The 22,440-nt window shown below is 43.1% G+C and overlaps 2 protein-coding genes across 12 annotated transcripts in view; both read left to right on the forward strand.

Moving 5' to 3' along the window:
- Positions 1–15,510, forward strand: part of CCDC57 (coiled-coil domain containing 57) — a 31,849-nt gene extending 16,339 nt beyond the window's left edge. For 10 of the 11 annotated variants that reach the window (XM_062010596.1, XM_062010591.1, XM_062010601.1 and 7 more), the window contains 5 exons: positions 227–455; positions 1,682–1,818; positions 4,891–5,013; positions 6,382–6,604; positions 14,225–15,510. In XM_062010596.1, the coding sequence (XP_061866580.1) occupies positions 227–455; positions 1,682–1,818; positions 4,891–5,013; positions 6,382–6,604; positions 14,225–14,445 (933 nt within the window). In that variant the 3' untranslated portion in view covers positions 14,446–15,510. Of the gene's footprint in view, positions 1–226; positions 456–1,681; positions 1,819–4,890; positions 5,014–6,381; positions 6,605–11,014; positions 11,258–14,224 lie in introns of those variants that run through there. The other variant, XM_062010602.1, reaches the window with a different exon arrangement.
- Positions 15,511–17,589: 2,079 nt separating this feature from the next.
- Positions 17,590–22,440, forward strand: part of FASN (fatty acid synthase) — a 40,098-nt gene continuing 35,247 nt past the window's right edge. Inside the window, exon 1 of the mRNA XM_062010588.1 lies at positions 17,590–17,730. The gene's annotated coding sequence lies outside the window, so the exon portion shown is untranslated. The remainder of the gene's footprint in view (positions 17,731–22,440) is intronic.

Raw genomic sequence — 22,440 nt, forward strand, 5'->3', positions numbered from 1 at the left:
GCAGGGTGTGGTATTTAAAAAGATTACAGGGAGGTGAATTGTTCAGTGAATTACAGATATTTAAATTGATATTGAAAAATCTCATCATCCTCAAAAATGAGCTGTAAACTTCAACTTTACACTTTTTCTTCAACTGGCTTCTAATGTCTGTTTGTACAAATCTTTCAATCCACAGGTAATGCTTATATTTATTATAAGCACTGTCTGTTTTTTGGTTTTTTTTCAGAGGCCAAACCCCAAAGTTATTGAAGAAAAGGTGGTAGATTTTGGACAGCTGTTACCTGATGTAGATCCTGGTGTTGGTCTTCAGTGTGGTGTCAGTTGTGCTCTACAAGGAATGCAAAATAAACTGAAAGAAGCGGCAAGAAAAATCACAATTCTCAGCCAAGAGAAGCAGCAGCTGATTGAAATGGGAAACAGACTCGGGGCAGAACTCAGGATGGTATTAAAGGAAGGTAAATTCATTCTATAGAAGCTTATGTACTTACAATAAAACCTGAGAATTGGCTCATCCTTTGACCTGTGGAGAGTTTGGCTTTAATATGAAAACAAAGTGCTGGATCTGACTGATTCTTGATCTACATAGTTTGTGTGAGACTGCAGTGCTAATTGTTACGAGTGAGATTATTCCGTCTGTTGTGGTTCAGTTCTGGCTGGCAACACAGCCACTCACTCCCTCCCCCTCCCACAGGGATCTGGAAAAGAAAATCAAAACTTGGAGATTAAGATAAAAACAAATGTAATAACTAAATTAAAATAAAGTATAATAACAGTAAGAAGAATAAAATGTAATAGTAGTAATTAAGAGAAACAAAACCCAAGAAAAAGACAATTGATGGCCAATGCAATTGCTCACCACCCACTGACTGAGGCCAGAGCAGTGATCCACCCCTCCCAGCTGACCTCCCCAGTTTATATACTGGGCATAGAGTCCTATGGTATGTACTTGCCCTTTGGCTAGTTCAAGTCATCTGTTCTGGCCACGTTCCCTCCCAGCTTCTTGTGCATGCACCCGCCTCCAGTCCGCTCACTGTCCGGGCCAGGTGGGAAACAGAAATGGCCTTGATGCTGTGCAAGCACTGCTCAGTAATAATCAAAACGTTACGGCGTTATCAACATTGTCTTCAGCATAAACCCAAAATGTAGCTCTGTAGCAGCTATTAGGAAGAAAATTAACTCTATCCCAGCTGAAACCAGGACACTATCATAGGAGGTGCTAAGATAGGACAATGCCATCTGTAGGCAGTAACCTTTTGTTGGGGAACATCGTAGATGAAGGAGTTCCTGGTGCTTGGATGTCAGTGTGGGAACTGCAAGTTGAACTAAGACTTCTTTTAGGGGCATAAAAAGGGAGTTTATCTCCTGAAATAAAAACTAATGCTTCACAAAAGTGGAAGAGAAAGCAACATAAGCTTACTATAGAGTGCACTTGATTCAAGAGTATATCTAACGTCAGGAGATTTCACTGTGGACAAATAAGTTCCTTGTAACAGTTGCTCTGGCAGTGAAGCAAAGGAAAAAGTACGAGGCCTGTTTCTGCATAGCACTGAATCCATCTCTAATGAGAAGGCCTGTGTTCTGTTGTTCATTTAGATCCACTATATATACTTGCTGGGAATGTAATATTGATGATAAAATAACAGCAGAGAATACCTTCCTCAATATTTTCTCTCCTTTATAGGATTTTGGCGTCCTGTTAGCTCTGAGCGTTGCACAGTTTGTATTGCCTCTGGTAGTCTTCTGCCAAGAGAGCTTATCAAAAGAACACAGTGTCAGCTGTCAGCTTTAAAGCATCTACAGCACAGGCTTACAACACAGGTAATGATGCGCTCTCTGAAATCTAGTGATAGTGAGCAGTTCAGCCAGTTCTAATTCTATAACTTTCCTTAAAATTCTGCATTTAAATGTCTTTTACTGACTTTCACTCAAATCTTCCTTTGCTACCTTGCAAGATTTTTGTAGAATCGTGGCATTGCTGTGCTGGAAGGGTCCCATGAGGATCTTCCAAGTCCTGAGTCCCCACGGGGCAACCTTGAAGTTCAGTGATGTACCTAAGAGCATTGTCCAAATGTTTCTTGAATGTTGACAGGCTTGGGGCCATGATCCCTCCCTGAGGAGCTTGTTCCAGTGCTTGACAACCCTCTCAGGGAAGAACTTCGTCCCAATGTCCAGTATGAACTTGCTCTGATGCAGCTTTAAGCCATTACGTTGCATCCTATCACTAAACACCAGAAAGGAGATCAGAACTTCCCTCTTTGCTCCACCTTGGGAGGAAGTTGTAGGCAGCGATGAGGCCATCCCTCAGTCTCCTCTTTTCCAAGCTGAACAAACCAAGTATCCTCAGCACTCCTCGTAAGTCTTGCCCTCTAGTCCCTTCATTATCTGTGTTGCCCTTTTTTTGAATATTCTAATATTTCTCTGTCCTTCTCATATTGTGGAGCCTGAAACTTCACACAGTGCTCAACATGAGACCACATCTATGCTGAGTATAGGGGGACAATCGCTCCTTTCAAGTGGTTACCTATACTGTGCCTAATCCACTCCAGGATAGGGTTGGCCCTACTTTGTTGACCCATGTTGAGCTCATCATCAACCAATGCCCCCCGATCCTTTTCTGCAGGGCTGCACTCCAGCCTCTTCTCTCCATCTGTATAAACAGATAGGATTACATTGTCCCAGGTGTAGAATCCAGCATCTGCTGTTGTTAAATTTCCTATGGTTACGGATTGCTGAGTGCTCTAGTGTATCAAGATCTCTCTGTAAGGTCTTTCTACCCTCAGGGGAATCAATGAGTCCTGCTAATTTAGTATCATCAGCAAAATTACTTAATGTGCACTCAACTCCTGTGTCCAGGTCATAGATAAAAAACATTCAAGAGAACCAGCCCTAAAATTGAGCCCTGGGGAACACCACTAGTAACTGGCTGACAGCCTGATGTTACCATATTTACTTAAAAGGGTTACATTTGAGACAAAAAATACCTTTTTAAAACATAATGTTCATCCAAGGAATTTCAGAAACACTTGTATTAATGCAGCATAGATGCAATTAATTACAAGTGTGAGTTTGATAAAGCTTGGTTTTAAATATGTAAGATAGGCCATTTGAAAGATTTACAGTATGTTCTGAGATAAACTTGAAAGTGATTAATCAGTGAGCATATTTCTAAATATCTGCAGTGGTGGGTTTTTCGAATACCCTTGTCCAAATTATTATAATAGCACATTTTCCATATATGGAAGTGTGATGTATAATTAACTTGCCTTATTTTTTATAATTAAAATACAGCTTTTAATAGTTACATTGCAGCTTTTATCAGAAAGACAAATGGATAAATCCTAACTTCCCTAGTAGGTAGTGGTAGACTTCTCAGTGACTTTGATAGTTGGGATTTCAATATGTACTTTACTTAATTGATCAGCAGGTTTGTTCCTGTGAGGATTGAGTCAGAGCAGCTGATTGTCGTCGTAGTTTTGAGGGCAATAAACAGTGTTTTTTCAGAAAGGGTGAGGTTGTTGCTCTGAGGTATAAAACTCTGGTAGAATTATTAACCAAGTTCAGTTGGGGAAATACTTCCTCTGAGAATCTCTCCAGGCAACTTGTTAGTGTTTGATCACTCTCCCCAGTAACAAAGGTTGGGGTTTGGTTTGGTTTGTTTTTTTTCCCTTATACCTAAGCAGGGTGTCCTGTACTTCACTTATCTCCCCACTGCCTGTCTCTCCTCTACTGTGTACCACTGAGGGAATTCTGGCTCAGTCAGCTTTGCCTATTCCGAGATACCCATCAGATGCTTATACATGCTGAAAAGATCACTCCTGACCTATCTCTGCTAGAGGCAAAATAAGACCAACTTCCCCAATGTCTCCTCAAATACCAGATGCTGCACCATTTTGTTGATAATCTTTGTGGCTGTTTGCTGGACTTGCTCTGCTGTGTCCATGTCTGTCTTGTACTGGAGAGCCCAGAAGCGGACATGATGCTCTAAATGCAGTTGCACTGGTGCTTGGTAGAGGGAAATAATCACCTCCCTTGACCTGCTGGCAGTGCTTTTCCTGACGCAGCTCGGGATGCTGTTGGCCAAGGGCCTCAAAGATGCATTGCTGCTTCATGTTTAACTTGTAGCCTATCAGGTTTCCTGTTTTTTTTTTTCTGCTGAGCTGCTTTCCAGTGGTAATCCACCAGCCTATGAGATTGAAACTGCAATGTCTTTTGCCTTTGGGGAAAAAAATCAACTAAATTAAAGCTAATATCCTCTGGAGAATCCTGTTTAGTTTTAATTCTCTTTTTATGTGTTCTTATTTCTCATACTTGAAGTCAAGAACAGATTGAGAAGTTTGTCCAGGAATATGTCAGATATAAAAGTTTTTACATTCTAAGATCTCTGCAATAATCCTATCATGTCAGGTTGCACTAAAAATCACAACTGTCCATGAGGGATGTTAGCAGGGCTAATTAAAAAACCTTCTAAGTCGGTAGATTTAAGAAAACAGTAAAATGTTGAAGTGCAAAGATCATCCAGCGATTACATTTAAAAGCAAGTTATGACAGTATTGAATTCAGTCTTCTGTTATCAGATCTTTGTGCAGATGGCTCTCCAGCTTCTGGAGATAAAGAACAGTCATAAAAACTAGTCCCGGTCATGAGGGCTCAGATGTTCGAATATGAAAGGAAAGGGCTCTCCAAGCATCTAAAGTATGCAGCAGTATTTCAGCTGGGAGAGGCATGTATTTGGGGAAGAAAATGAATACATATGCAACAACAAACTGATACTATTTTTAGTGTGTACATAAGTATATTATATATATGATATTACTATGTTTTCTATATATGTATAACGTATTATTTATAAAGACCATGAGTTATTTGTGTTAACATAATGTTTCATATTAGGAGCTGCAGTATGCAAAGCAGCAGCATCCCTCAAGGATCTCTTCTCTACTTGCCTGCCCTAGCTTAAAGGAAGAAGAATCTCGAAGCAGCTATGGGGAAGAAACAGAATTACCATCCTATGAGGTACAAAGCAGTTTTATCATCAGTGTGATTTGCCTTCAGTTGGATTTTTCAATTGCAGATGCTCAAGAGTCATCTTGGCACAGAATCGAATTGGAGGCCTGTGGCCAGTGGAGTTCCACAGGGATCGGTTCTGAGGCCAGTCTTGTTCAACATCTTCATCAGCGACCTGGATGAGGGGACTGAGGGTACCCTTGGCAAGTTCGCTGATGACACCAAACTGGGAGGACTGGTTGATTCCCCAGAGACTGTGCTGGCATGCAGCAGGATCTCAACCGGCTTGAGAGTTGGACAGAGAGGAACCTCCTGAGGTTCAACAAGGACAAGTGCAGAGTCCTGCATCTGGGAAGGAACAACCCAATGCACCAGTACAGGCTGGGGGTCGAACTGCTGAAGAGCAGCTCTGCAGAGAGAGACCTGGAAGTCCTGATCAATAAGAAACTAAATATGAGCCAGCAACGTGCCCTTGTGGCCAAGGCAGCCAACGGCATCCTGGGATGCATCAAGAACAGTGTAGCCAGCAGGTCAAGGGAGGTTCTTCTCCCCCTCTACTCTGCCCTGGTGAGGCCTCATCTGGAGTCCTGTCTCCAGTTCTGGGCTCCTCAGCACAAGAGGGACAGAGAACTTCTGGAGAGAGTCCAGCACAGGGCCACCAAGATGACCAGGGGACTGGAACATCTTTCATACGAGGAAAGGCTGCAGGAACTGGGGCTCTTTAGTCTAGAAAAGACTGAAGGGGGATCTTATTAATATTTACAAACGTCTAAATGGTGGGTATCAGGAGATTGGAGCATCCCTTTTCTCTACAGTAGCTAGTAACAGGACAAGGGGTGATGGGATGAAGCTGGAACACAAAAAGTTCCACTTAAATATAAGAAAAAAACATTTCACAGTGAGGGTGATGGAGCAGTGGCACAGGCTGCCCAGAGGGGTTGTGGAGTCTCCTTCCTTGGAGGTCTTCGAGACCCGCCTGGCCATGTTCCTATGTGACCTGATCTGGGTGAACCTGCTTCTCCAGGGGGGTTGGACGAGATGATCTCTACAGATCCCTTCCAACCCCTACCATTCTATGATTCTGTGATCTTCTGGGACACTGAAAAATATTTGTAATTTTTAAATTTATGCATTGTTCCTGTACAAAATAGTATTTGTTAAAAAAACCCTGGGATTTCTCAATCACTTTTATGATGTTGTAATTAATCTTCTTACACAACCTCTCAAAATTAAGAATAATAATTCTCTTTCGGCTTGCTTCTTGCTGAAGTGTTCTATCTTTCCAAGACCAAGATGTCACTATGAGATTTAACCAAGTTTCAAATGTCTTTGATGTGAAAAGTATGTGTCTCTAACATTGTGTTTAAATTTGAACAGGTTCAGCTAGATTTCTCTATTGAAAATCATGGGCCAAAGAAACAAAAGGCAGATACATCCTCAAAGGTCAATCAAAGTCAGCCACTCAGACAGAATCCTAATCAAGCCCAGCAGATGCAGCTTTCTTCATCTAGAGCATATAATTACTGCCAAGGAGTTTGGCAAACTTCAGAACTGGGATCACAGCCTTCTATTCTCAGTCCTCAAAAGGACATTGACCAAGGTAAGCATGATTTGTGAAATAATCACAGCATTTGACTTCTAGAAGAATGAAGTACAGTAGTGGATTCTACTGGCTTCCACTATTTTTTTTACATGACTGCTACTGTTGTTACAGTCCACTAATCAAAATCTGAAAATCTAATGAGTTGACAGGAATTTCACTGTAGCCAGCAGAGGTAAGAATTAAGAGGAATGCCTATGTAGCTCTCTGGATTTAATGTCATTGGTGCAAATACTTAATAGAATCAGAATGGTTTGGATTTGAAGAAACCTTAAAGATCATCTAGTTCCAACCCCATGCCATGGGCAGGGACACTTTGCACTAGACTGGGTTGCGCAAAGCCCCATCCAACCTGCCCTTGAACACTTCCAGGGATGGGGTCATCCACAGCCTCTCTGGGGAACCTGTTCAGTGCTTCACCACCCTCACAGGGAAGAACTTCTTTACATCAAATCTAAATCTCCCTTCTTTTAGTTTGAAGGCATCATCCCTTGTCCTATCACTCTGTGCACTTTTAAAAGTCCCTCTCTGTCTTCCCTGTTGGCCCCCTTTTAGGTACTGGAAGGCTGCTGTAAGGTCTTCCTGGAGCCTTCCCTTCTGCAGGCTGAACGACCCCAACTCTCAGCCTGCCTGCACAGGAGAGGGGTTCCAGCCCTCTCTTCATCTCTCTTGCCTCCTCTGGACTTGCTCCAATGGGTCTATGTCCATCTTATACTTGGGCCTCCAGAGCTGAATGCAGTATACCAGGTGGGGTCTCTTGAGAGTGGAGGGGGAGAATCCCCTCCCTTGACTTGCTGGCCCCACTGGTTTGCATGCAGCCCAGGAAACAGTTGGTTTTCTGAGCTGCAAGTGCACATTGCCGGGTAATGTTGAGCTTCTTATCAACTGACACCCTGGAGTCACTCTGTGCATGGCTACTCTCAATGTGCTCGTCATGCAGCCTGTATTTGTGCTTGGGATTGCCCCAACCCATTTGCAGGACCTTCTCCCTTTATATTAAGTACTGCTGGAAAATGCAAATACTTCTCCATTTTGGCATTGTGTAAAACTTTACTGGGGCAGATACAAGTGTGTCTGTCTGAGAATTGCACACTTCATGCATTGCCAAGTGACTGTTAGATCAAATTGCGATTTGGCAAATCCTTGCTTAATCATTACTTTTGTGACAGATTAATAGCTACAATACTTCTTAGTGTGCTCTGACATAAAGGCTAAAAGTAATATCATGGGCATAATGTGGATATTCTATAGACACACAGTGAGCTAGTAGTTGTTATTCACTAGAATTTTACAGTCCAGTGCCACAACTTGGAACATAAAAATGTAAAAGCGGTCACCAAATCTTATATATGAGACAGTATCTTGACCTTACAGGTCTGACATTATCAGGGTTAGGATGAGAGGAGAAGGTAAAACCTAGGTCATAAACTGAACATTAATCAATGTTACACTTTAACAAAAAGCACCACGTGTGCTTGGAAATTTTATCAGGAGCACCATTTGTAAGATACGTGCAGTGATGTGTGGCCTCTTCCCAGGCAAGTTGTAAAAGAACCTTTTCACGGTAGCCATTGTGTTGAGCGGTGTATTGCAGATGAGTGTTACCGAAGTCTCCCAAACTGTTAGCCTGTTCAAGAATTAATCAGCAAAACTCTGGAAAACTGTTCTGATGCTTGTGGTGGATGGGACGAAAAGTAATGGCCTTAAACTATAACACTAGAAAAACTTGAAGGATGTCTAATAATGGAGTTTGTTCTCCAGAAGGATTGTAGACACTTCTGTATTAAAGGTCTTTATGAATTGACAAACATTTCTCAAGACAGTTCCAAGTAAAAGTGGCTTTTCTTTTTTAAGAAAGAGGTATAACATTTGATAAATTATTCTGGGGCTTGTGTGGGTTGTTTGGTTGCTGCTTTTAACCACCCAGTGAGGAATTTGGGAGAAGACAGAGCCGGACGCTGAGGGTGCACGGTGAAAAGGAAAGAGACAATAGACACAAATTGTGTCAAGATACTTTTGAGCAAGGAGTGACAAGCGCTGTGACATTTCACCCAGAGGCTCTTTCCAACCTACAATACATCCATTTTCAAACCAGTGTATAGGTGCAATGAACCATCTTTAGTAGCACACAAGAAAAAAAAAAAAGTTAAAGGGTTTTCAAAATGAAGAATGGATTATAAGTGTATTTATTCACAACAGCAGTGCTTTGCAGGGACAAAGTAATGTGCATTGACAGACTTGTTGGACTGGAATGGACATGACGCTGACAGTCATGATTCATGTGTGTTTTTTGTGGGGCTGGGACTGAACTAGGAAGAGTATTTCAGGTCAGGCCTATATTGACAGGATAAGCAAAAGGATGTCTTTGAAACATTACTGATAGTGCCACGCAGTTTCATGCTGCTGTATGCGTGATGCAACACCCCTGGCAGCCTTACAAGGACATCAGTTTCTTAACGTCTAGAAATTTCCAGCCACCGTTGCAAAACAATGTAGATTTTGGGGGATCTAGAGAATAGTGAAGGGGAAAGATGATACTGCCAATGTGAAGCATCAATAAAAGAGGGTATTTTCCTGAGAACAACCTTGATTTGATCTCTGCAACCAGATTTACCTTATGAACACATCTTACTCAAACATGCAGGCCCTGAAACACTGCATTGAAAATATAGAACTTTTAAAAAATCTCTTTTCTATTGTGAAGCTTTTTCCTCCAGGTCACCATCCAAATGTTATCCTTAATTCTATAGATTAAATTCTGCATTTCAGAAAACAAGATTGTGAAGGAAAACCTTTCTTTTGTGGAAGAACATCACGTCAGAGCAGTATATACAAAATTTTCTGAATATGCAAAATTTTCTAAACTGTTCTGTTTTTTAGCAGAGGCTTGCATTGCTTTTCATACCTAAGATAAAGAAACTGAATTCAGGCTTTCCTGTTTAAAACCACTCACTTGGATTTAATACATTGATCAAACACACGGTTGCAGTGCATAAGACCGTCATTAAGATGGAGGGAATCTGTACCGAGCTTTCACATACAAGTGATGCACAGACCAATTTGAAACCTTAGTTACAAAAAAAAAAGATTTGCAACAAAGCAGGCAAGTTAGTTTGGTTATTTAAACATTTGTTTTACAAGTTCAAATCTGCCACACCAGTTGCTGTGGGGCATTTCTGGTGAAACAGAAACAATTGTAGTGTGGGAATGATTTTTCTGAACCTACTGAAGAGCTTCATTCATTATTTTCGTGTACAAAACAGCCTGTTGGGACTGAAAATGGTTGGCATGTCAAGGAAGCCCTGCTGTTTGCTATATTTCCAGCATATGACACAATTCAGTGACTCTGTTTTGGAGTGTTTACAACTACATATTAACACTGAATTGCTGAAGTGGACTGTGATACCCTTTATTCATTTCCCCATTAAATTCGGAATTTATGGAAGCTTTCAAGCAAGTCAGAATTCTATGAGATATTTTTATTTTCTCTCTCCTCACTCTACTTGCTAATTTTCAGTTTGTACTGCAATAATGGGATGGATTTCATAATTTGTGTGTTAATTCTGCAGATAAGCAGAAAGAAAATGTTTCCAGAGAACACAGGTTCCTTGTTAGGTGTTTCTATTGTTCTGTATTACTGGCAGGAAAAGATCCTGCTAGAGAGGTGGACAGGTACAAGCCACAATGGTATTAAAAGACCAGTGTTACATACTGACATGGTTTAATGCTGGCCAGCAGCTAAGCACCATGCAGCCACTCACACACTCCTCCCACCTCTGACAAAAACAGGATACATACAGAGTATGGAATAAGCTGCTGTACTTGCTTTCCTTTTTATGTGCCCTATCCCAGAGATTGAGAGTAGGTGGGAGACTTCAATTGCTCGTCCATATTCTATGCATCTTGAACCCAGATGACAGGCCAACCCCAAAGGAAAGTTTCTTGACAGAGGGGTTGTATGCTTTCCTCTGAAAATCTTGACACATGTACAACCGTGTAATTAGCTCTGCACATGCCGCAAGGTTTCTCTGTTCACCTGTGGGCTATAGGGCCTTTTTTTATTTTGGAATAAATATTAGGCAGGAGGAGGAGAATCTTGTTAAACATTTCAAAAACTGGAATTTGTCTTCAAATGATTTGAATTAATAAAGACTTTACTTGTTGTCGGAGACAGTAGTTTTTTCTGGAAAGTCAAACGTCACCTATTAGAGTTTGACTCTAAGACTGCATTTGGAATGAAGCCAATACCATGAAGGGTGCTTTGTCCATGTGAAAAGCTCCTGATCAGCTCTGTCTCCTTGAGTCAACAGAGGTTGGGGTTAGCACAGAGGGAATAAGAGTGTAAAGTCAAACTGTATCTGCACTTGGAATGTCCTCGCTAGTCACCTCTTTTATATGCTTTTGGTGCAGGTGAAACTTTCTGTTTTCCATGCTAGAGGAGGGCTCCAGGCGCGTCAGATGGTCCCACTGTACATTTTGAGAGATGCCACCCCCACAAATACCCAGAATTGTGTCCTGAGTTTACGTTGTAACTTAACAAAGAAGGAGACTGGACTGCTTTGAAGCAAAGTGACTTTTCTGGTTTACTACTTGAACTTCGAGGAGTTTCTTTTACTATAATCCTCATTGTTACTATTACACATAAACCTCTGTGGTCTGAAATTCTACACCTTCTGGATCAAAAGTTATCTTAAGTGTTTCCACACTAGACAGAATTTCAACAGCTTTGACATCACTGACAGTTCTAAGAGCAATCCATGTGGGTAAAAAGCTGGCCAGAGAAAGTCTATGGTAAAATATTAACAAACGGAAAGAGCACTCTGGCTCTGCCTTCATTCCAGCTCACAGCAGAGAATGGCTCATGATTTCTTTTCTGTGTTGCATAAAACTTCATCTTTGAAGTGTTTCACAAATATTAACTAATCCCCTAGTTGTATTTTCTTCACTTAAATGTTCTTCACTTAAATAGAAAATTGTTTGAATTGGTGTTTCTTTAGAAGCACTGTTAGCCATAAGTAAATATCTAGTGACAAGTCTGTTAAATGAAATTTTCCACCTAGAGGAAATTTGAGTTTGCTCATGCACCATGTCTACCTGTACCTCTTTTGTTCTGAAAAAAAACCCCAAATCTGTGAATATTAATTTCTGATTGTAGTTAACACACATCAAATAGATGATATGTTAAGAATTTCAGTACACTGAACATTTAGGTCCATTTTCAAAAGCTGTTTAGGCTCTTAACTGTGATCTTAATAGGTCTTGTTGCCACTGTCACTTCTGAAAGTAAGTTACAGGGTTGTAAATTAGTTGTGCTTTTTCATTGTTTGTGAAAACTGAGCTGCTTTAAACTATTCTACTACATAGTGCATATTCATGCTGATCTTATTCAAGGTCTTTCATACATGCGAATTCTCTTCACATGTGTGTTCTCTTAGGATAGTTCTAATTCCGGGATGTTGTTTCTTTGGCTTTTTCTGTTTTGTAGAACTGCTCTTACAAGTTAGCAATTTCATGGTTTTAAGTTTCTGTGTTAACACAGATTTTTGACAGTCCAGAACTTTACAATAGCCACATAGAATGTTTGTGTTCTACATTGTTGTTCCAAACAGCCAAGTAGCCTCCACTAGTTAAAACTGTAGTGTCTGTATCAAGTGAAAAGTGTACAGAAGACTTCAGAGGAAGGTATGCATGTGATGCATTGATGCTTGTTTACTTTACCTTTGGATCTACAGGATTAGGGCCCCCCAAGTTATTTCTGAAAGACATCCCCTTGGTCGACTACAAAAGAGCCTTCAAAACCAAGGGAGTGCTTAAAAACAGTCTATCTGTAAGCAGCGTTGACTGTGTGCTATTTATGGATCTGCTCATTGCTGTTATTTAGATGGCAAACAAGAGGTAATCTCGTTATACTGCAGCTCCTGTTCAAGCAAAATAATCTTTGAAACTGTATCCAGTACCTTTCAGACCCTGCTGTGTGCACTGTTCTAAACTGTTGACATTGTGAAATTCTGCTTTATTATCTGCCAGATATGGTGGAGGTATAGGGTAATGTGCTGTAATGATTAAAGTCCTTTTTGTGGGCAGGAAAGTAGACCCAAAGGTCTTCCATGTGCTCAAACATCTTCTTAACCTTCTACATCTGTAGGTAACCACTAGGTGGCAAGCTGACCAACATGATTCCATCAGTGGCAGAAGAGTCCACAATAATAAATGCCACCAAGCTGACTCAGTGCAGAGATTGCACATGCATGAGTGCACAAGTTGGTTCAAGCGAAACCTGAACATAAACATTTTTTTGAAAAGTGTCATGGTTTGGCACTAGTCACAATGTCATGCTTTGCTAGAGCTATAACCTCTCAGTAGATTAATTCATTCCATAATTCAGTAATATTTTCTCTTTTCTTCCATGTGGAGATTTGTTTGGACCTTCTACTACATTCTGTTGACTATGAAAATTAATCTTATCCTAATAATAACAACTTATCTTTGTTGATTTGTGCACCTCATATCCCTGCTCTGCAATTGGGTAGTACCGGGGACTGAAGCTTGACGCGCTCAAAAAGTTCAGCTTGTAAAGAATGCTGTGGTGTGTGTGTTACCACAGGTATGTTACAACTACAGCTGTCTGCTTTAGCTGTCCACAGAAAACCTGAATATCTGTGCCTTGAAAAATAAGGTTTAAGTGGCTGGAGCCAAGCACCTGGAAAGGTTACCGGTAGCTTACAATTCATGTTGTGATTGACTAGTTCCACATATCTTACCTAATGAAGGATAAGTTTGTTGGAGATAGTGGTTTTCAGAGACTTACACGAGAGGCCGCAGAATGGACTCCGATTGGTACTAAGAGCAGTCTCCTTGCTTCCCAGCCAAGATGATACCTTTTGAGGCAGTCTTCTCTAGATGGTCACGACTTCTCTAGATAGTCACATGGACATTTTAGACAACTAAAATGAAGATTTCCACAATAAATGCCTTCCTCTGTGAGAGAAGATGAAAAAAACCCACCAAAAGATAATGGTAGTAGCGCAGCTTTGTCAAGCCTACCGATCTGCCTTTGAGCTCTTTGGATCATGCACATCCAAGCATGTTTTGCTGCAGCTTATATGGTTGCTGGTGATTTCTTGAAACAGATTAAACTATTGTAGCCAACCGCTTTGTTACCATTTCACAATGTGGGAACAGGTAGGTCTAACTTCGTATTGTGTTGACTGGTGTGTTGCTATTGCCTTGACTGACACAGATGTTCTCTCAAATGGAGAGAAGGATAAACTTGTAAAATGTGATGTTTAAAAGTGACTGAATATATAGGTAGTGCTTGACTTGAACAGCACTTCCAGCTGCCTTCCTTCCTCCTCTCTTAAGCAGTCTGATGCTAATGGAGCAAAGATTGAGCAGGAAATGCTGACATATTATACCACCAGCACAGCAGGCCTTAATGGACAGTTCTGTGCCTCCTGTGTACAAAAATTGTTCTTTTACTCAATGCCAGACTTCAATAGTGTGTCACTAGGGCAGCGGTATAATACAGAGAGAAAAAGTGTAAACCAGTTCTCGTCAGCTATCTGATCTCATAATTAAATGCAAACATAACTACAGAGTACTTTTTTTTTCTTTGAGCAGTGAAGTTTGAAGTTATACATTCAACTGAACACTCAGAATATCAGCAAAATATCAAGCCCAAGGATAAACTTGAAAAGCCAGCTGCAGATTTGGCAGTCAGAGGAACCAGGCTGGAAGTTCAGCAGAAGTTAAAATCCAGGAATTTCTCTCGTGCTCATCCCATAAAACCAAAAATCTTTTATAACGTGGCAAAAATCCGCAACTATAATATTAAAGACTGATTTCTTTGTTGGCAGCAAGTTCCAGATCCACGCTTCCTATTGACTTGCTTCAGAACCTGCAAATCAGGTACAAATATCAGCTTTATTTTTGTATGTTGAGTTGGGATGTTTGCAGCCAGGAGAGAGAACAAATACCTTGTGTCACACCATGAACCGTAAAGTAAAGGGTTAATCTGTGTACATTGTGAAATTACAGTCTTCACTGTTAATACCGATTTATTTTAATTATCTGTGTTAAATATTACTTGCATCATGGATGTAGAAATGCCTAGTTAATACATATGTAAAGCTTTGTGCCTTTAGGCAGGGCTTGCAGGTCTTTAGCTAGTATTTTGTTGGGAAACTGTAGATGTGATTTAAGCTTAGAAGTGGGATGCCTCAACCTACTTGAGGCATTATTATTTGCAATGCAACCGTTAATCCTGTGTGGCTATCTTACTACATGAAAGAAAGGGGTTTGAAAAGACTACAGCTGAACCTATATTGTTTCTCATCTTGTGCAGCATAGAGTTTAAAGCAGTGATAAACGTTTTCATTACCAACACTTAGAATTGTACATCAGTCTTGTAAGAATTAAGTCTTACCACAGATGAAGCTAAAAGAAAACTTGAGCGAGTTGTGATGTAAAGAGGGATATCTATATAGTTATGAACATGCCAGGACATTGAAACAAGTGATAATTTCCAGTAATGCAGAGCTGTCTTGGGATTATTTCAGTGATGAACTTTACAAGTAAAGGAAATGCACTTGAAAAAGAGATTACTTTTTTTTATTTTTTACTGTGAGAATGGTCAAGCAGTTGAATAGGGTTACCCAGAGAGGTTATGGAGCCTCCATCTGTGGAGATACTCAGAAACCCATCTAGACATTGACCTTGACAACTTGGTCCAGCTGACCCTCCTTGAGTAGAAGGATTGGATTAGGTGACCTCAAGAGGTCCCCTCCAACCTAAGCAATTCTGTGATTCTGTGAGTGGTATCACTGCAGTGAATAATCCTAATTCCTGCTAAAAACATATAAAATCTAAATGGGATTAATAAAGGAGGGGAGCTGCTTACCCATGAACACTGTTTTTCTGTAGTTTTTCTCTTTTTACAAATACTTTCCTGGTGCTGTTTACAAACTCTCTGGCATCTAATGATACAGTAGTAATCAATCTGAGAATTTGAATAATTATTTTACTACTCAACACTGAAAATCTTCTCCTAGTGCAAAGGTTCCATGATGTTATAATCGGATGCTAAATCTGCAATAAATTTCATTGAGATGTTACTGAGCCAATATGAGGCCTGAGAGACATGGTGAGCTTCTTTCTAAATCATTCAGTTACTTTAAAATCTTGTCATTGAATTCAACATTTAACACTGTTCATGAGCCGGACAACACACTGCATTCCCTCGAACCAGGCCCTGAATGAGCTCTTTCTGTAGCTCAAAGCATAGTGGCTTCTAACAAGTATAGGAATTTTGGCCTAGATCACACCGGTAAATTGTTCTCACTGGCTACTACTAGAACGCAGCTGGTAAATGCCAAAGTTTTTAATAACTGTAGCTTATCCTGAAAAATATTGTTTTATTCTCAGTTCCATGTTTAATATTGAACTGTGAAGATGTACAGCATTTCAGTACTATGAGGTTCTGTGCATTTACAGGTGTTAAAAGCAGTATGCCCTTAGAAAAAGAGCAGTTTGTTCGATAATCTTTGATGAGAAAAGAGTGGTGACAAGGTAGTACTGTGGATATTACTGAATTGCACAAAGAAAGGAGAGCCTATAAAAAAGAATTCCAGTTGATTCACAGAGTACTGCAAGGATAAAACAGAGTAAATTACTGATTGCTGTTGTTATCAGAGGGTAAAAATTTATTACAATACTGGGGAGTATATGGATACAGGCAAAAGTTCTACCCAGATAAGGTCATAGAAGAACTGCATTGCACAGCAACAGTGCTTTAGCACGGCCCTGGCCCCAGTGAAAAGTACTCATGGGAACAGAACCCCTGACCAAAGCACGTTTTAGCCACAGACCAAGCGGTGAGGCTGGGGCTCTGCACCCTGACACTTGGGTGTCCATCCCAAGGCAGTCACCGTCTGAAAGGACAGGTTTTCTTGTGTAGGGGCAACAGTCGTAGGCAATACAGAAGAAAAGTCAGTTTTCTTTAATATTCTGCCGTAATTTAAGGAGTATAAGTTATAGGGAGCATGGATGAAAGATGCCTGCACGCACAGCCCTCTTTCCCTTTTCAGTCCCCCGGAAAGGTGAGCCTAGCAGGGTTTGTGGTGCCCGCGGGAGGTCTCCCTCCTCCGAACCCGCTCCGCTGCCGCCAGTGACGGCGGCGGGACGGGCTCGGGCACGGGGCTGCGCATCCCTGGCCAGCGTGCCCCGTGCCCTGAGGTAACCCCGGGACCGCGCTCAGCCGGGGTGAACGACCGCCGCCGGCGGGCAGCGGCGGGTGCTGCTCGCTGCGCCGGCGGCCCCGGCCGTCCTTCAGCCGTCACCACATCGCCCTATCGCCTAGCAACACCCCACGGACCCCACCATTGGCAGGGCCGCGCCCCAGCCCACACGCACCCGCCTCCGGATTGGGTGCCGTCCCGGGATTGCGCGGCCGGCCCGGTGCTCCTTCCCTTTGTGCGCCGTGCGCGCGTGCGGGCGCTCCGCGATTCGGCCTCGCCGGGCCTGGCGCCGCCGAATCTCCGCGTCTCTGGCCGAGCCATGGTGCCGGCGCGACGCGGCAGTGACCCCCACACTGTGCACACCCGCGGGGACGTGGGAGAGGGACGCGAGGTCCTCTCCGGCGGTGGAGCGTCGCCTCCTGGCCTCTGGCCAGGCCGGCCCGAAGCCACGCGCCCCCTCAGCGCCCGGCCTTCCACGGCCTCCGGCATGGGCGGGGCTCGAGTTTGGCCCCGTGCCGCGCGCATGGGGGCCCGCCTGGCTCCCCCCGGGCCTGGTCTGGGCCCCCTCCTCCTGTGGAGAGGCTCCGGCGGGCAGGGGTTGGCATCACCCCGGGGCCGGCTCGGGGCGGCCCTGCCCCGGCTCTCATTGGACTGCGGCGAGGAGTAAACTGTCAGCCCATGTGGCGTGGCCGCCGGAGGAGGTGACTGCTTAAATAGCGGTGGGAGCTAGAGGGAGACAGTGAGGAGAGTGCGGAGCATCGCCAGTGCGCAGCTCGGCACTGGCCGCCGCAGCATCCGTGTCTACTCGCAGAGCCCGCCTCGCGGCAGTCCAGTCGGACGCTGAGCTGTCGCCAGAGTCTTCCCGGCACGAAGCCTTCCGCCCCTGTGCAGGTACCGGCGGGACAGCGACTGCGGCGCAGCCGTGACAGCGGCTGCCTCCGTTGGCGCCTCCGCGGGCCGCTGCGACCGGCGGGCGTGCCGGGTAGGCTCCATCTTGCCCTCTAAACCGCGCGGGGCTGCGTGCGAGCCTCGCTGGGCAGGTGGTGGCGGCGAGAAGAGACTCCTCTAGTTCGGCGGCCGGTTCCCGAGCCGCGTTCGCCCGTTCGGCGAGGCGGCGCAAAGGGAGGCTGAGCAGCTGCATTGTGGTGCTGGCGCTCGGCCATCTTGGCGGCGGGCGGCGCCGCCGCGACCCCTCTCCGCCGGTCCGGGCGGGCGCGGGGGAGGACGTGGGGGTGCGCTCAGCGACGCGGTCGCGGCACCGCTGCTCGGGGGCCTGCGGCGCGCCCGGCAGCACGAACGTTCCGGCCGTTCCCCCGCGGCCGCGCTCCGCAGGTGGCGAGGGGCCGCGCCCGGCGCGGGGCAGGGCGGCCTCGGCGACTCTGCGCTGTCGCAGCGCGGGCGCCCGACGGGCGGCGGGGAGCACGGGGCTGGCTCGGGCAGGCGCCGGGGTTGAATGGGCCGCTGTGTCCAGGCAGCGGGGCGACGGTGCTGCGCTCTCCCGCGGTGTCTGGCGTGGCAGGCTAAGGAAGCTTGTAAGGGAGGAGGTTCAGCGTTAGCTATTGCGAAAGGCGGCCTGTCAATAGGTACTAGGAAACCATCTCGGTAAAGGTCCCGCGTATGCTGCTAAACTACTTTTTTGCACGTCGCTGTAAAACAAACCACCCGGGTGAAATAACACATTGATCGCACACCAGCCTGGATTTGATGTTATTTTTGTCAGGAACGTGATCATCAACCCTCTTCTGCAGTTTTTATTCCTGTTTGCTTTTTTTATTCCACATTCCTTCCCTGGCATTGGGCCCTTGAGTGCTCCTTCAGAGAGCAGTGTTGGGGGCTTTGGAGCGTGCCTTGTCTTAAAACAAAAGGGACGGAAAGCCTCAAGCCACATGAGCAAAGGATTCATCTCTTCCTGTAGCCTCTATGCTGCTTGAAACAAAATAGTGGTGCATTGTGAGGGACTGCATTTAACGGATGAACTTGGAGCATGAGGGCAGTTACGACCAGATATTTGACAAACATGATACGGTGATCCTGGGAACTAACATTTTTGTACAAATCTATTTTGACTGTTTGGGAACCAACAGAGCTGTGGTGATTCCATTAGTGGAGTCTAACCTACTTTTCTCAAACAACAGCTCTGAACCAGATTGTGTTTCCTGCTAAGTAGTACATTTTAAATATGAAAACACACACCATTTTTTTTCATTTGTTTTGTAGTCAATGGGACAGATCCATCTTTGAAACAGGAGGCAGTTAAAAGGTGTTTGTTAAACCAAAGCTATGGCATACAGATTGATGATAGCCAAATGCTTTCAAAAAATTAAAAGCAACCTGTGTTTGCCTCTATTTTGTTTTTCCAAGACAGACGTTAGAGGTCTTCACAAGAGAAATTCCCATGGAATGACATTTTTTAATTGCAAATTTTAGAGGTGACGTACAGAGATTAGGAAAGTTGGATTATGATATCATACCGAAAAACTAAGAAAACAGTCCTTTTGACAACATCTCTGGTAAAGGAATCTAAAGGGGAGTCATGGATGTTTCATTTTACTATGGTAAAGCTCAAAAAAATTTTTTTCTAAAAATCAAGATTTGGCCTGTCTGGAAACGGTCGCAGAGTTGTCTTTGAAGGTTCTGTCTTGCCACAATGACAGCCATCGAAATGACAGTGAAACAAATACTGTGCTCCTGTCTAGGGAAGAGAACTGTGCTTCAGGCAAAATGAGATTTGGGGGTTAATTTTTTTCTTTGCAAACGGTTTCTTCCTCCTTCTCCCCCTCCTGTCCTCGCTGAACCTTAGATGGACATAGATACAGCAGAAGAAAAGGTATTCTCTTTGGCCATTGGCAAATGAGAGTGAGAGAAGAACTCGAATTTTACCTTCAGTTTTTAATTTTTCTTTCTTTTTTGTTCCCCATCTAAAAGCTTACAAGTTTCACAGATATTTTTGTAGGGGAAACAATAGATTAGTATAAAAAGAAGAATTGTGCAGCTGCCAGAAACTATGGCCAAGGATTAATATGTTCTTCCTGATTGGTGTGTTTGGTTTTGGGTTTTTTGTGTTGGATTAGTGAGACACTGAAAAATAAATGTTCTAAAAGCTATGGAGAACAGTACTTCAACTTTGATACTAGCATTAATCTCACGTGATACCAATAGGTGTCCAATACATAGAGAACAACGTTAAGAAGGTACAACCTGATTGGAGAAAGGAACAGGCGTCAATAAACAAACCAGCCCTGTCAGATGGCTAATGTGGGAGGCAGATAACCAGAGCACAGGTATAAAGTGATGAAAGTTGTTACTAGTCAATAATACCAAAAGGGATTGTTAGTTATTACAAGTCACACACTGAGTCAGCAGTGCATTATCATTGCCAAAAAATATTGTGTAAATCCAGTGAGGTGGTAGTTTATGCCTAACTGAGGTGTTGGACTGATATGTTGCGGGTGGGGTGTTTGCTTCTCCCGCCACCTCTCTGCTTGCTTAAAAATGCAAGCTGTCTGGGAAGAATTAACAAAATTCCGTTCAGGCAAAACTGTTGGGTAAATGAAAGAAAAAGGATGTTAACTGTCTGGTTGGATCCAGTGAAAAATAGCCTTACGAATTCAGATAATCCTGTTTGTCCCTCTTTGTCTCTTTTTCTTGGCTTGCTGCTTCTGATCACCTTGCTTATCAAATGCAGTATCTCTTCCGTTTGCTGTAGTCCAATCTCATTTAAAACAGCAATAGAAATAATTATCTTTCCCGATCTGTGCCATACTTCAGAATCTGTCAATGTACTGTGCATAGTCTAAAAATTACTGAAAAAAATAGTCTCTAATACAGTAAAATAACTCAGCACACCATTTGGGAGGAAAATCAGTCAACTTTTAAATAATCTATTTATTCTTTTGTCAAGGAAGATCAAAGACGTTGTTAGTAGCTGTAACATGCAATTTTAATTGCTGTTTAATCGGGAATGACTTAATATCCATGATTTTACTTCTTCTCTCTCTTGTTTTCCACAGGAAGTCATCATCATTATCATCATCATGCCTAGTGTTAAATCTGTGCTTTGTATATTATCTTAGAAGTAGGCATCTGGAACAATTTGAGTCAAGTCTAAATCTTTCCAGTTCTTTGTGAAATTAAAAAATCCTTAGGTTATGCCTCTTGCCCATTCACCCAGCTAAAATTAACTTCTTGGCTCTTGTTCTTCTGTGTTTTGATTACTGCAGCATCTTTGTCTCTACCTTTGACACAGTCTTGCTCAACTACATTCATAATATCTTGGCAAAAATTGCTTTGCTGCTAGATTTCATTGCTTCACTGTCTCAGAAGAACATTTTGTCAGGATGTACCTGGTTGGAGTTTTTCTGATACTCCAAGGAAAAATATATGGGATGGGAAGGAGCAATCCCAAAAGTGACATTTCAGTCCCCTGAAGTACAAATTATGTTTCTCTCCCTAGGGGTCATAGCCCAAACTGATGAGGCATAAAATTGAATCATAACCACAGTAGCATCTTGTATGTCTCCTTGTCTTAGGCTTAGATTGTAAGCTTCATGCCTGAGATCTTTCTTTCCCCTAGTGCAGAACAGCGGAGTTGTGGTCCTTGATTTGGTTCTCCAGGTACAGTGATAACACCAATAATAAAATGACTTGCTAGGTTTAGGTGAGTGGGAAAACTGAGAGGCTTTTCTTCCAAGCAGACTGGACTGGGCCAATTACTACCCACTTCAGTTTGGAAGAATAGTGTCTTACTAAAGGCCTTGCACATTTGGCCCTTAGTCCTTCCCTGTTTAATTGAACAGCCGAAGTGGAATGAAACTTCTATTGTCTTGAGTGTTTCACATAGGACTGAGAAATCCAATATGTCCTTTTGGGAGCACTTCTGTTTCTGTTCCCAGAAGGGATGGACTGGATGAAGTAACCATCTCCTCTCCTTCAGTGTTGCATGTTGCATAATTCCAGTTACCCCACAGCTCTGAATCAAGATAGCTGCTGAAGGAAGGGTAAAAGAAGTCAGCAGCCTCCGTGGCGGTGTGTTCCAGCTGGGCTATACCTCAGTTAACCAAGAGGGCTTTGCTTTCCCTCTGCACACCCCAGCCTCTTCCAGCTACAGGAAGGTGTTATGCCTGAGCAATGTGTGAGTGGAAGAGAGGCCTGTTTCATGACCAAAAGAATCAGGAACTCCTGAAAGAGGCTGCAAACCCACACCTAAATTAAATGTCTTGGAAAAACAGCTACGAAGTGCTTGCTCATCTAAGAGTAGCCATTAGTACTCTTTTGCGATGGAGCACCAGCAGCGCTTGAGCAAAGCGCCTGCAACATAATCTGCGATGGAAGTCAAGCTTTAGGTCTTCCATAGAAAAGTCTTTCCTTCAAAGTTACTAGTTTTAGCTGTTTGAACACTCAGTTTTCTTTGTGACTTTCACTTGTTAAATTCCCACACATTAAAGACTATTTCGCCTCTACTTACCAGAAGCATTATTGAAGGAAATACTGTGAATGTGTACTACCTCTCTGGTTCATGCGACCATGCTTTTATTTGTCTTTTTGTGTATCTCTCTAAAAATAAGCCATATGTATGGATTCCCCCCAGTTGCCTTCTTAAGT

Source organism: Colius striatus, chromosome 18 (assembly GCF_028858725.1).
Source record: "Colius striatus isolate bColStr4 chromosome 18, bColStr4.1.hap1, whole genome shotgun sequence".
In the NCBI taxonomy this organism is placed as follows: domain Eukaryota; kingdom Metazoa; phylum Chordata; class Aves; order Coliiformes; family Coliidae; genus Colius; species Colius striatus.